Genomic DNA, 14,917 nt, shown 5'->3' with positions numbered 1-14,917 from the left:
AAGGTTATAGAGAAGTTTGTATAGAGCCAGAGGGAATAAGCTTACAGATCCACTTTACAGTCATGTCATTGCCAAACTTCCCTTCACTGCTACAACATAGAATTAATAATAGTTGGATGAGGAGCACTCTGCATTTGTCAACAGCTCATCAAAGGAAAACTGATGAAGCCACAGGCAAGACAGGGCAGGAGGCAGCTGCAGAACCAGAGAAGGTTCTCCGCAGCTCTGGGATAGCTAAGAGAGAGGGGAAGCCGTTGGCTGCCTGGGATAGCAGGCTGGCTGTCACTGCCATGCTGCCCCTGTGGAAGTCAAAGTGCTGGGAGCGGCCAGCAGGAGGGAGGGAGCACCTGAATGCCTCTGCAGGGGTCAGACCACCTTCAGTGGTAGAAGCTAAGCCGAGCCCCCAGACCTTGCACTGAAGCAAGTGCCGCACATTTTCTGATGCCTCCTGGCTCTGCCAAGGCAGCACATTTTGCACTACAGTCAGGAGCATGCCTGAGACTGGCTCGGACTCCAACTGGCTGTTTACTGACCAGCATCACATGAACGTTTTTCTGATGTGCACAGAAAAAACAGCTGAGAAGGAAAGGGCTGCCAGGATCATATTTTGCAAGCAAATATCCCATATTTCAAACTTCATTTGGATCAAGGGAGCTACTAATTTATCACTGTGAAGACAGATGCAGCAGGCACCACCCTGCAGCTGTTTGCCTGGGTTTTAACACACCATTACCGGTAGCTTAAGAAAAACAACTGGTTTCTCTCTCTTCTTTCACCACCTCACCCTGTCAACCACCCCAAGTTTTTGTATAGTGTGGCATGGCACCGCACGTGGAAAGAGGGTTGTGAGGTGCAGTATCAGGTAAAGAAAAGCAGGGAGTAAAAAAGCAGGCCTTGAAAGGGCTCCAAGAAATGGCCATGGGTCTGCTCACAGAAATGAGTGAACCAGGCTTTCCCCCCCCGCCCCTTTGCTCTTTCCTGCCAGGAAAAGCACTGCTACGGCTTTTTGTGTGTCAAATGTTTTCTTTCTTTTTTTCCTTATAGTAAATTAGATGCCTTTAACTAGCTTTAATTTGCACAAGGATCTCTCTCTAAATGACTGAACATATGCTGAGGAATATAGACATCTTCCTTAGGACAGGTTTACCCTGGCAAGGTAGAAAGCATTAACTTGACTTTTTTTTTCTTTGTCTCTTCAGGAAGTTGTTGCCCACTGGATTGCTGAATGCCGCCTTAGCATAGAACAGGCTAGACTGCTTACGCTAAAAACAGCCAGCAAGATTGATACGTTGGGCAACAGAAGAGCTAGGAAAGAGGTAAACTTGGTTGCAGCTGGAACCTGTGCCTTTTCACAAGATAACTGGTTGAAATTTAAGCTAAAAATATTGCTAAAAGTTGGCCTAATCGTAGAGTACAACTTCATGTTGCAATAGGAATTCTTATATTGAGATTGAAAAGAGATCTCAGTTTAAAAAGTTTATTTTTTAAATACTTCATCAGACTGAAGAAGTAGGGCCCAGTCATCTCAACCCAATGGCATAGTTTTGTGTTTTTCTCCTGGAGATGATTCAACTTACTAAGGGAATGGGAAGAGCAGAGCTCTCCATCCCTCCTCCAAAGAAGGGATGCACTGTGAGAAACCAGCCCTCAGTAGAACTGTTAGGTAAAACATTCTCTCTTATGAAACTGATGTTAATGTGTTTTTAACTACAGGTAGCCATGACCAAAGTGGTTGTACCTCGGGCTGTGCTTAAAGTGATTGACTGTGCAATCCAACTGTGTGGGGGAGGTGGAGTTTCCCAGGATTTTCCTTTGGCTTCAATGTGAGTAAGGGATACTTATCTTAAACAGAACACTTAGTTACTAGAGATAAGGTAATTTTATCATGCCAGTACATGCTTTTTTTTTTTTTTTTTTTACTTCAGGTAGCCTGAAATCATAGTAAACACACCCTCTTGCACAACTTGCTCTTACAATTCAATCCCCATGCAATAGCATTGCTTTATCCTTAGCAAAAAAGAGAAAAGCACAACCAAAAAACAACAACCACCAAAACACAGAAGCTGCCAGTGGACCTAAAGTGGTTCTTAAAAGCAGCACAGAGGATCTGTTTCCGAAGCTCAGCCTAATCCCTTATGTTGTTGGGGTAAAGTAAGCCTTCAGGATTTCCAGCCCATGCTGGAATCTCAACCCTGCCAGGAAGATTTTGCTGCAGCACTTCCTGTGTTATGAAAAACACCTCCTGTCTTTTGAAAAATCTTATTAAAAGGATGACTAGCAAAAATAGTTGAGAACTCCCGCTGTCAGACTAGTTTGCTACTGCAAAAGGGCTGTAACCTAATTCAGATCTTCCCACACAGGTTTGCTTATATTCGGACATTACGCCTGGCAGACGGGCCCGATGAAGTTCATCTCTCAACAATTGCAAGGTGGGAGCTACTTGATCAGTCGAAGCAGCTAACTGCAAAAATTTGATGTCAGCATAAAGCCCTCTCATGTGGATGGAGGACTTAGGGAAGATTACATTACTCAGTGCAATAATGTGTAAGCTAAAATTGGATCAATATAAAACCTTGATTCTAGTTTGAATCAATATGTATTCTCAACCTTTACTTGTAATTATTACATTTATTAATCGGGGCTTGCTCTAAGAGTTTGTAGAATACCCTGTGTGAAGTAAGGGCACATGTAAACAGAGTTTGTCTGGGTTCTTTATAACACTGATTAAAATCTATTTTCTAACAGGCTTAAAGTGCTTTATCTGCTTTGAGCCAAAGCCCTTTAACTTTTTATTGTAAAGTCAAAGCAGTTTTCATTTGGCAATTTCATACGATTTATGGCAAGTTGACAAACTTAATTACTGATTAAATGGCAAACCATTAAACAAACAAACGCTGTTCTTCCCCTTTCCAAAGCTCGGCTTTAGTCCAGTCCCCTTTCTTCCCCCTTACCTGCTCTAAACTCTCCTCATTTTCACCAAATGTTACACTGTCCTCCCCTCTCCTCCCTTCAGGTGGGGCTAGGGGCAGCACAGGAGCTTGGACTTAAGGTGTAGCAAATCATCTGCTGTTCCTTACTTTTTTCCCCTCAAAGTCATCTCCCATTTCTCCTTATCAGCACCCTTTTTTGTCTTTCCTTGCAACTTTCCTTTTGTGCAGCCTCACAAGCCTCCTCCTGGCTGCAGCTGCTCCTGCCCTTTCTTAAAGATGTCTGAGATTCAGAGGCATCTTCTCCTCTGAAGAGCTGAAATTTTGGCTGGAACCAAGACTGGTTTGCACAGGGCAGTTCATGGCTTCCTCCTCAGCTACCAAAACAGGCTCTGCCATTCGTGCCCATCTGTGAAGTTCCCAAAGGCCATAGTTCCTCAGTGCTGCATCTGTAACAATCCCCTGACGTTTGTTATTTACCACAGAACTCACTAGTACAACAGAACCAAGCAGATTACAGAAAACAGCATTGTCATTAGTTCTATTTCCTATTAAAGTAGGACAGTGCAGGTAGAATATTTCAGCTTTTACGGGGTGATCAACAATTAACTTAACGATACAAGCGATTACCTTTTTGCATAACCAACCCTAGCCCGATGTCAGAGCTCAGAAAGAAATAGCTGTAGGGCTTAAGGTCAGAACTTGCTCCAGTTTCATCCTGAAGACTGAGAAGAACTAGATGAGTATTCACCTGAAAGGCATTCCAGCAAGAGCTGCTGATGTCAGGGTGGTACAATTACCAAGTACCTGTAACAGGAAGCTTTCTGCAAATAAGTTTCTTCATATCAGTTCATTATACCTACAAAATAATAGCTTTCAAGCAAGCAATAATGCTTTTCTGTATTCCCACCGGTCTTTGTTTCTTCTTGCTTCTTGCCAAGACTGTTTCCTAGGAAGCTAAGAATGTCAACAAGTCAGTTGCTGAAGTCAATTTCAAATACAAGACAACCTACGCTGTACCACTGTTTGTCATTTAGTAGTTCTGCTCTGGAGTGTCAGAGCCTGCACAACATATTTCTCCAAGCAACGAGTCCTAGGAACCCCATTTAGCCACACTCAAATTAAGGTCTTTGACCACCCTCATTTCCCATACCCTCAAAGAACTGCTACATAAGAACACCAACTTTATCTCATTAACAAGGCTCTTAATTCCCTTTATTTTAAAATTTTATGTACATATGAATGATCTGTATAATGTACACTCAATATAGAAAGTTTTTATATACTGGATAATGTATAGAACATTTCACAATTACACTAATTTCTTACATAACATGTCAACCTTAAGTTTTTTGCTGAAGCTTTTTCAATTTGGTAAAGCCAGTTATACATACAAGTGTCTAATGCTGTTTGATCTCAGGAAGATAACGTTAATGATTAAGGACATCAGTGAACTGGTGTGGGGAGATACCCTTTGGAAGTCAAGTTCAATGAGGAGTGATCATGTCAGACTAGGAAAAGAAGGGATGCCCTTTTAGTGGGGGTTGGTGAGGTCAAAGTGATTTTAGCCCAATTCCTCTAGACTGTAGCTCAACTCCAGTCATGCTAAGTCATAAGATATAAAAACTAGGAAAGTTTGATTCACAGTCTTGTAAACAAATATAAAGGAACAAAATGTGCTTACGTACAGCAAGAAAAAAATTCTTGCGTACCCATTTCAGCTGATCCACAGAGTGCTTTCTTATGTTACAGTGTGATAGTTAGAATCACCAACTTTTTCCTAAAAAACAGTCATAGAAAAAGGAATAACACTGTCATTAAACACTTGGAAAGGCAGTAAGTTCACTTCAATGTGTTGGAGGAAAACGCAGTTCCTCATCACTGGCCAGTCTGCCTTTGTGCCTCTTTCACACGAATTTCTAGTCCTTAGCTGACATCTCCCACTTCGTTGTCTACCGGGGGTGGTATGTTGGGCATTACAGATGACGTTGTCCCTGCAGTAAGGTAGCCAGCAACTCCGGGGCCTTTTGGAAAGAAAACAGAATACTGGCCATTAGTTTAGCTTCTAAAAAGTTATTTAGCAGCCTCATTTTAGGCTCATTGATCTTTGTAGGTTTCTTCCAACTGAACTATTCTAATTTCTTCTGCTAACTCAAATACATCATCCAAGTCAACCCAACAACTTATACAAGCATTTAAGTTTCCATTTATATTCTACAATTCATGGGAATCTAGGAGCAGAAGCAATTAAGGCAGCTTAGTTCCTTTAGTCACTAAGTGGGTTAGCTTGTGTGGACCAGACTTCACAGTATTTTTCCTCTGATATGCCAAGCAAGTCATAAAAAAAAATCCACCCATTACCCAGCTCATCTTCCACCACAGAAGTGGCAGTAAAGAGGAGGCAGACTTTCTGCACCAAGGAGAGGACACCTGCTGCAGGTGAAATGCCTTCAGGCATCTGATCCGCTACCAGGCTCTACATTTATGCTTTTACCACTAAAAAGGGTTTCCCTGTCACGTATTTAAAATGGAAGCTCACTGTGCTGCTTCATGAATAGGCAGAAGCCTCAAGCTTGTCTGCGGGCTTTGTGCCCTCCCTTAAAAATGCAGCTTTGCACTGCAGACATGGATCCTCTCCTCAAAGCTTAGAGGTAACTTCTAGTCATAAAGAAACTTGAACCAAATGGAATAAGGACTCGATGCTGTGGCATGAGGTGTTTCAACAACAATCCTTATTAAATCAGCGATCGTAGAAAACTGCCAACCCTCGACATGTTCCTGCATCAATAAAGTTACTGACTTGGTATCTTACCTTCAGCCTACACTGCTGATCTTTAACATGGTAAGTTCTGCTGGGTTCTTTACTCTCCCACTGTCATCTCCACCAATTTCTCCTGTATTTATTACCCACTTTATTCCCCACTCTCCCTTCTCCCACTACAGCCTGGAGGCAGAACATCAGAGCATGTTTTTTCTCATCTCAGTGCAAACAGTCCTAATGCTGTGACTGCAAGCAAGAGAACAAAGCAAGCAGTGCCTTTGGTACAACAATCCCTGGCTTTGGAAGGAATTCTGACAGCACAGTACAAAAATTCCACTACTGCTCTTGTCCCTCAAACTTTTCATCATGAATTATTCCTAACATACTTCAGAAGTTCAGTTCATCCGTAGAGCCCAGCCAGTATCAGCTGTTGGGGATTTTAGTTTTCTGCTGAGTGCAGAAAGAAGGCAAGTTTGTCAGCATTTTGCAGTCTGGGAACACACATTTGTTACAATTCTGTGACATGCATCTGTTATTGGGAATGTAGCAAATGCTGCGAGCATTTTGCAAGATGGTATCTACCTGCTTTAGAGAGCTACACAGAAGTTAGCAAGCTGCCTGGCAGAGCAGATCTAAAGCCCACTTCTCAGGTGAAGGGGACTGCTGCCAGTTAGAAGGGAAGGAGAAGAGACACCTGAGGGAAGAGAAATAAGCAAGGGAAGTTTCAAGGGAAGTGCAAATAGCAAAGCAATTTGAAGCAAAAGGTAAGGCAGAATACAAGATAAGGCAGGTTAAAAAAACCTCGCAGTTCAGTTTCCATCTATACCTTGCATTTGTAACAACATCTTCATTCTGTATTTGCAAGCACTTAAACATCAAGCAATTTAAATGCAGCACAGTCCCTAAGGCAGTTAGATAGCTACATTGCCCCCAGTCTCAAGCTTGTCAGTTTCTGGCATATAGTTTCAGCTCTTTGCCAGTAATCAGACAGGGTTTACATCACATTTCTAATCCATAGTATCTACAAAATACCAAAGAAGTCAGCATCAACTGCATCAGAGTTCAAGTATTCTTTGTCAAAGTGGCATTAAATTGCTATAGTGCAATAAACAGTGAACTCCTGTTCAGAGCTGAAGCACTGCATTTTTCCTATGTGGAAAGACACAGGAGGTGTTGCCACAAGTATCTATGCACCAAACAATAAGCATCTGCTTCTAGAATTTAAAGTTCTAGACTTAAAAAGTTCTAGACTTCAAAAGCTCTTTCTTCATTTTCTCAAAATACATGCCAGTATCATGCAAGAAACTTTTCTGTCTACATAGCCATCTGATTTATACACTTCTATTACAGTTACATGCAAAAGCTCAATTAAGGTTCCTATATTAAACTAAATGAGAAAGTTCCACATGGCATATGGAAGTGCTCACACTGACTCGTCACAGAAAACTAAAACCATATTTGGGAAGCTAAACTAAGAGACTGAGTAATTTCTTGCACTTGCTTAGCTGCTGACTAGTAAGGATCCAGAAGTTTGAATCAGGTCTTGCGTTAGACAAAATTTGCTACAATGCAGTTATACAGAACAGTTTCAGATACAGCAAGTAATCTGTGATCAAGTACAGCACAAACAGCAAGAGCGCTCTTCCACCCTGCAAGCAGGACTGTGGTGGCACCCTTGGGGCACAATTTCAGTCCTGGCACCAGCAGGGGGCTCACCCAGAATGCACCACAGGTGTGTTCCAGTGTAAACTGCAAGCTGCACATACAGGTACAAGGCCGTTCTCACCAGAGAATGGCTCTACCAGTGCACTGAGTCTTACTGGAATATGGCTTCAAACTCAGGGCTACTAGCACTCAAACTGTTCCAGTACCATGACTACGTGCCTTGCGCTAAAGCAGCATAATTCACATGGCAAATTAATGTAGTTCAGCTACTTAAAGTACCACTGCCTTTTAGACAAAGCCTACATTCAATTTTTGAAGGAGTTTTACCTCCCCCATCCCCAACTTCAGGAAACAATTTGCTCTAGGACTCAAGTAGACTGATCCTAAGAAAGTGAGAAGTTACTCTTGTTCATTAGATCTCAATAAATCTCTACCACTACAGTGCACTTGCAAGACTTGTCAGCATTCAGACTCCATTGCTCTGATATTTTAAAAGTAGATACAGCAAAGACTATCCACAAAAATACATTCTCTACTGAGAAAAAAATAACTTGATAAAAAATACTTTTACAAATTTAACATTTTTACAGCATTTGCTGTTCAGGCCACATGACGGCACTAGATCGTAAGGATAACCACTATCCCCGGAGTCAAGTCTGACAACTGAGTAACAGTTTGCTATGATTCAGGACAAAAAGGAAAGGGTTGCTAACCTGTGAGGTATCCTGCTGTTTGCGTCTCAGAAATGAACAAGTCATGTTTCTGATCTTTGAAGGCACTCCATACAGAAGAACGAGACAGAATTTCATTTACCTACAGTATTTGAAGAGATTAACATTAAGACTTGCAATATTCTAGAGGAATAAACTTCTTTTCTAGAACCAAATCTTTCTGAAAGGATTACCAAATAGTACAGCATATACATCCATAGTGTTGCTGCAGTTGTCTACAACAATATTCATCACGACAAACAAAAAAGCAATTTACATTTCTAACAGGAGTTCTGAAGAGTTATCAGTAAAAACCTAGCTGAAGGAAGCTTACAGAACGTTTCTGGCACTTGGAATTGGTCTTTTTGCCTAGTATACTTCACCATACATCAAACCAGTGACTCCTCCACAAGAAACAGATTGAGAAGTTCCAACGCATCACGATTTCATAGTTGCACAATATTAACACTTTATGCTTGACAGCCATAAGATTAAACAAGGGATGTTCAGAGTTGGATATTCCATATGTACGAAGCTAAATTCAGCACTTCTCAGTGCTTACCTGTTCTCCATACTGTAGGCTGCGAGACATGGATTTCAGAGTTTTAACAATCTGAGCTTTTGTTGCAGATGGGCTTTCCAGGTTCTCAAGACCAATACCTTCAAGCAACTTTAGAAGATAAGGGACCAGATCCGCCTTCAAAGCCTACAACCATATACAAAAGAGTTGTCTTAACATGGACTAGTAAGTTCCACGTATTCCAGAGGTCTTACATTCTTGGATTGCTACCACTAGCACAAACCAAAAGTAACAACAGCTCGTATGAAGTACGTTTAGCTAGTCAATTTTTCCTCAGTAACCCAAATACACACAAGCAAAAGCAAAAGGTTACTATCCAGCAGTTCAGCTCTGTGTAGGCACAAGTTCAGTTGAATTAGCTGCCATTCCAATGTTCTCAGCAGCCACAAGCCAACACTACCCTATGCACAGTTCAAGCTTCAATGACGGGCAACATCCCTGACCAGATCTGCATTTGGGATTTCTAACTTCTCCAACATGAAAAGCACATTTTTAAAGCCTCCTAGACGCTTAAGTGGAATGGTACCTCTATCCCTATGAAGAGATTAGATAGCCAAACATCACATTTCTATAGACTGAGAACATACTACTTACTTGAGCTACTAAGTCATTTTGTTCCTTCTGAAACATTCGGTTAAGTGCTTCACAGGCTACACCAATTACATCTGGTCTCTTTTTCATTCCATTCATGAGAGGGCTAATGGTCTCAAGCGATGCCATTGCTCGAACACAAAGCTGTGAAGAAACAGAAATAACCAGAGCACACACTATTTTATGCTAAGCTTGATTATGGCAGATCTAGTCAGCCAACCATAAATTCCCATAAGAAACAATATTTCTCAGTTCCTTTAACCTATCAATTCTCCATTCATCAGCTAAAGTCCCTGTTCACTTGGTACATGGTATTTACAGTCAGAATAATGCCCTTCTACAAGCACTACTAGAGAACACAAATACTCCAACTACACTTTTCTGGAACACTTAAATGATTCTGTACCTCATTGTCAGACAATATGTGCATGACACGAATGGCACTTTTCGGAATGGCATTGTTCTTGTGGTTCATGGCTTGGAGTATCTTGTGAAGATGCCCAAGTGGAGGGACTTGATCAGCTAGCTGAGGCTGAGCACTGAACAGGCACACAGTTGCTGTGGTAATGGTTTCTAAGGTTTCCCCCTGTAGGAAAAAAAACCAAACCAGAAAATATAACTCGGTAAAGCCTAACATATCCCCAAAATCGTATCATTTCTCTTGCTCTGCATTAGATTTTGTTCCTAATGTTTTTATCACGTGATTTTGCTTTGAAACTTAAGTTTAAGAGAATACAATCAGCTCCAAAAGCAGTAGACGTTCACTGAATCTCAGAAACCCAGGTTCCATAGAAATTAAGTACCATTTTCAGTGTCTAGAGAAGTCAGTCTGGCTGCAGCCTGTGCAATCACAGCACCACACATGCTTATGTGCCTAGAGGAAGCCGGACAGCACGAATGTTCAGGCTGACCACTTGAATGCCTTAGAAGTTTCCACAGCCTGTGCAATAACACTGAGACTTGCTGCATTCTGCATGCCTACGCAAACCGTTACCATGAGTTTGTACTACATGTCTGTTTTATTCAGTGTGCAAGTTAGTTGTCTCCCTGCAAATATAAGCTAGAAACTGTTTGAACACTGTTTCTCAAGTCAGTAACATAATGATATTATTAACTGAATTTTTAACATCCTCATTCAAACTACAGAACACTAGCTCTACTGCATTAAGCTAATTCTTAGGCGGGAACCATATTTAGGTCATGTAACTTAAAACCATCGGAGTAGGAAATCAGTGGTGCAGGACGACACTAGAATTGTCAAGACCTGAAAGTTTAGAATGCATAAAGCAAGAGCTATTTTCTTAGGTTGGTCAGTAAATGAATAATTAAGAACAATTTCTTAAGTCTTGTCACTAGTGTAACATAAACCTCTAAGACTTACCAGAGCTAGTTCTATGGCTTCCGGGGCTTTAGAAGCACTGACTTGTATTTAGAAGTTGCTCACTTTTAGTAAAAGCATATAGGTATGTTTAAAGTGGACTAATCATTTGTGTTGCAAAGAAAGTGTGAGAACCAAAGTTAATCAGATACTAAAAGACCACAGTAGCATGAGACTTCTAAACAAATTCAAAGAGCAGAGTAAAAACTACAACTTACATGGGGGTTATTTTTCTCCAGTAGTTCAGTAAACTTTTCCAGCAGTGCAATGAGAAATTCCCTTGGTTTCCGTAAAACCCAGGCCGGCTGGGCAATAAAAATCCTTAAGAAGACTCCCCCCACCGAAAGTTCACCATCTGCCTCACCATACACCACAGCAAAGTCTTCAGGCAGCTGTTAAGTTGTAAAGAAAACAGGATGTTATTACTCGGCAAGGAATATTTGCAAGATCTGTAATTCTAACATCATAACTGTAAGTGGTAACTGTTCTCCAGAATGGAGCTGTGGGAAGACCAATAAGCATCTCATTTTGAAGAAACATGAGGTAAGAAGAGTAGAAAGAACATCACAGTGCAGGTCATACTACTACAGTGGACTTTTCTTTCAAAGAACACAAGTAGCTGTGTCTATAGCCATACTGGGGTAAACATTAGCTAAAGAGAAGTATCAGTAACGTGGCTGATAAAACAGGCCTCTCCTTTCTTCTACCCTTATGCAGGTATCGTGGAAAAAACGGACATCACTGACTGACCTGACAAAATGGTTCAGGACAATCATATCCGAGATTCAGTGTCTTACTAACATTTCTGAACATTTACTAACTTGGTGGTTGGTAAATAGTTTACTATAGCTATGTAATAAGTGACAAGACTTTTTCCAGCAAGCCAGTACTTTCCTTGGTCACTGACTTCTTAGAATGACCTGAACTATCAGAGAACTTCAAGTATTATTGGCAAAACAAACACTGCTAAGTGTCTGATTTCAAGGCATAAGAAGTAATGAAAAATAAAGGTAAACTAGTTATCACAGCACTGAATTCCTGTTGGTACACTGAGTATTAAGAAAGCACATCAAGAGAAAGTTATGAACAGGCATGTGTTACCAGCTGTCTTATATTCTCCCTGGGAGCATCCCAAACAGAAACAGTATACTTTTACCTTCCAGTTAGTGTCAGGGTTGTCCCTCTGAAGTTTAAAGTGCCTTTAAAAAGAAAGGATGGTTTAATGAGCAGTAGAAGAAGCAGTCTTTCCCTACTACAACGCCACATCAGTCTCCCTCCATTTGTGAAGTATTTCCCATAGTTTAAAACCCCCATTCTCCTCCTGCTAAATGTTGTGGCAGTAAGCACTTATCTAGATGCATAAACCACTGAGTCACTGAGTTACACCTACAGTATACAACAGGGAACGTTTTCTTTTCACTGAAGTCTGGATTGCAAAGATTCTACTTTTTACAGACAGAGCTCTGTGATAGTTTTTCCCTAATAACTGGTTCACTATCACTAAAGGAGCATCTCTGAGGAAATGCTTAGGCAGCTGGTCTCCACATACTCAAGCATCATCTCTCGAACTGTTGTTGATACTTTCTCCCTAGAGTTGTCATTCCAAATTAACTCAGGATTTTCATGAGTTCCCTCAAAGATATGAACAGCAGCTTCGGGGTTGTCTCTCATAGCGTCCATGAAGACTCCAGGTAAAAACTTCATTAGTGTAATCCTAACCTAGAAAGGATGAACAGAATTGACATTTAGAATACCGTAACACCTAAACAAAAACAAACAAATAAGACCATTACTGAAAAAGAGGTTGAGAACCTCAGGAAGTCTAGTTATCTGGACAGTAACAAAATACAGTGCTATCATTTTAAATAGTGGTAGCTAGTGACAGATTTGAAATTGGGGTCCCTAATGACAAAGGCATTACAAATTGGAACCAAACTGCTTGCAATAGTTACAACAGATACAACACTTGTAGAAGTCTGCTCAGAAATTTAAAAAGTTAACTTTTTTGAGAGAACTACTTTCCTCTTCACGTGAATGTTTCAATCACAGAACGGTTGGTATTGTTCAGTCTTTAGAGAGAGGCTGGTGCTGTCAAGATGAGTTCCAACAAGAGCAGTTCAGATTCTTACCTTTGGACCCACTAGCTTATCTGCAGTCATTTTGGCAAAGAGCTCTGCTGTTTGGGCTCGGACCTGCGGATGAGTTGAGTTGCAGAACATATCCAGTAAGTAGATTAAAGCACCTGTACAAAGAGATAAGGAAGCATTCAATTTTTTATTTTTTTTTCTGGTCACAAGTAGTATAAAATCCATGGATTTGACCACTGTATTTTGAGTCTACCGTTCCAGAAAAAGTGGCTTTCAATTTACTACTGTACCTTTTGCCATGGCCTCTTTAATTATTTTTGTGCTTGATGTCAAAGCATACAAAGTTTCAAGGACAAGTTGCCGACCTGTCAAGATAAGAAGCTTTAAGAACTACCATATAGTTTAACTAATCAAAGATGAACTAATAAGGAACATCAATCATACATTCATTCTATTACAGAAACTTATTAATTGAATGTTTATACTCAAATGCCTTAGAATAATTAGTTAATGAAATACTATGCAATTCAAATGCAATTTGAATACCTGCAATTTACATGCTTCAGCTCACACATTTAAGATAAACAGGTTACTTAGAATGGCTTTTGTAATCACCCCCATTGGAAAACTGTTTTAACACTACAGTTAATAGTAAGCTCAGTCAACTGCATTCTGACTAGTTTTTGAATTGGAACACTTTGCCTTGCAAGACTCCAAGAATTATACGGTACATACTTGAAGGTAAGGAATGCAGGAGTGCCAGTAAGTTTGCAAGAACCATTGCTTCAGCAATGTTGTTAACACATTCTTGGTTACTTGTCACTATGTTCACTACCTGTAAAAGGTCAGAAACAAGACAATTACATTACAGATTTTCAGACATCACTAAGAAAACTCAGTGTATGATGAAGCAACTTACTAGCCAATATAACTGCATTTACAGTGCTAACTGCCATGAAATTGACTTACCTTGGGGAAGAAGGGGACAAGGACAAGTGAAAAGCTATCAGTTGTTCCTCAAAGGAGTTGCCTGACACCTAGGATCCCAATTCTTGACACTTTTTAAGTACTATTCTAACAGTTAAATAATGTGATTTACATATGCTGATTACATAGAGCATCCATAGTTTTGGTTGTTTGCTTTGGGTTTGATTGTTTTGTTTTACCTCCAGAGCCAACTGCTGCACCTGGCCAGCTCCATGAACACGCAGAAGGGAGAATATCAACTTAAAGTGACCTATGCATTCACACTCAGAACCTGCAAGAGACCAAGCAAGTTATTCTCTTCACATTAATCAAAAAATTCACTGAAGGCCATCCTAAGTCTACATTTGACTATACATAAAGATGGTAATCTATATAGTCTGTCACAGTAATTGCAACACCTCCTACAGAACAGGATCTACAACAGAATTGAATTAAGCCCGGCATATTAATCTAGCTTCCACAAAGTCTTGGTCAACGGTATTTCAAAAGAAAAGGACACTTCCTCCCTCTAAGGCAAAAAACTGAGCTAGTTCTTGTATTACCAATTAACTCATGTAACTAACATGCATTCTTACAAGACAATTAAAGAAGTTCAGTTATTTTATTTATCATTGGTCACCAGTACTTCTCATCTTCAACTACACATGATGTTTTGGATTCCTACAGCTGGGAGGACAGATACAATCTGTAACAGTAACAGTTGCCTTCAGGATTATAGTTGCCAAACACATAGAACCCGAACTGGTATCACTAGAAGCCATGACTAATATGAGTTGCTGTTACAACAGGAACATCTTAAATCATACCATCTCAGACTTCTCTTGTCTATACACTGGTATTTGCACTCATAGGTGTTTGCTGGTGTTAGCTGCCCACTCTCAAGAGCATTATCTCCTCCTACTTAGGAGGAGCAAAAGCACTGACATGTTTTTAGGTGTTTAGTGCTATGCAGTACTCAGGTCAAAGTTTTTTTTCCTTTTTTTTTTTTTAATGCAAGGAAGTTCAAAATCAGCTGAAGATTCTTCAAACAATTACAGAAAGTTATTTCAGAAAGTTATTTAAAGTATTTTTATTTAAAAGATTTAAGTCATCCCAGCAACTGCAGGCCTGAATTCAAGTTAGAGCCCAATGTTTCAGAGAAGACAGATAAAGCTTGGATTTTGCACAAAATGACTACATCTACTGATAATGTTCTCCAGCACAAAAACAAGCCTATATATAGTCCATCAAC

General features: G+C 40.3%; 2 protein-coding genes across 6 annotated transcripts in view; one reads left to right on the top strand and one right to left on the bottom strand.

The window, feature by feature from the left end:
- ACAD11 (acyl-CoA dehydrogenase family member 11) overlaps positions 1 to 2,697 on the top strand; it is a 29,658-nt gene extending 26,961 nt beyond the window's left edge. The window contains exons 18-20 of one of the 2 annotated variants that reach the window (XM_035549827.2): positions 1,200 to 1,316; positions 1,714 to 1,823; positions 2,361 to 2,697. In XM_035549827.2, the coding sequence (XP_035405720.1) occupies positions 1,200 to 1,316; positions 1,714 to 1,823; positions 2,361 to 2,475 (342 nt within the window). In that variant the 3' untranslated portion in view covers positions 2,476 to 2,697. The remainder of the gene's footprint in view (positions 1 to 1,199; positions 1,317 to 1,713; positions 1,824 to 2,360) is intronic. The other variant, XM_050709252.1, reaches the window with a different exon arrangement.
- Positions 2,698 to 2,835: 138 nt separating this feature from the next.
- Positions 2,836 to 14,917, bottom strand: part of DNAJC13 (DnaJ heat shock protein family (Hsp40) member C13) — a 56,006-nt gene continuing 43,924 nt past the window's right edge. For all 4 annotated transcript variants that reach the window (XM_035549824.2, XM_050709249.1, XM_050709250.1 and 1 more), the window contains 12 exons: positions 13,866 to 13,957; positions 13,435 to 13,534; positions 12,990 to 13,064; positions 12,742 to 12,854; positions 12,162 to 12,331; positions 11,769 to 11,811; positions 10,831 to 11,004; positions 9,641 to 9,820; positions 9,238 to 9,378; positions 8,626 to 8,769; positions 8,067 to 8,166; positions 2,836 to 4,951 (listed from right to left, as the gene is read on the bottom strand). In XM_035549824.2, coding sequence (XP_035405717.1) covers positions 4,854 to 4,951; positions 8,067 to 8,166; positions 8,626 to 8,769; positions 9,238 to 9,378; positions 9,641 to 9,820; positions 10,831 to 11,004; positions 11,769 to 11,811; positions 12,162 to 12,331; positions 12,742 to 12,854; positions 12,990 to 13,064; positions 13,435 to 13,534; positions 13,866 to 13,957 — 1,430 coding nt within the window. In that variant the 3' untranslated portion in view covers positions 2,836 to 4,853. The remainder of the gene's footprint in view (positions 4,952 to 8,066; positions 8,167 to 8,625; positions 8,770 to 9,237; positions 9,379 to 9,640; positions 9,821 to 10,830; positions 11,005 to 11,768; positions 11,812 to 12,161; positions 12,332 to 12,741; positions 12,855 to 12,989; positions 13,065 to 13,434; positions 13,535 to 13,865; positions 13,958 to 14,917) is intronic.

This window comes from Cygnus atratus, chromosome 2 (genome assembly GCF_013377495.2).
Source record: "Cygnus atratus isolate AKBS03 ecotype Queensland, Australia chromosome 2, CAtr_DNAZoo_HiC_assembly, whole genome shotgun sequence".
In the NCBI taxonomy this organism is placed as follows: Eukaryota; Metazoa; Chordata; class Aves; order Anseriformes; family Anatidae; genus Cygnus; species Cygnus atratus.
Note: the sequence above shows the minus strand (reverse complement) of the source record. Positions and strands in the feature narration are given on the sequence as shown.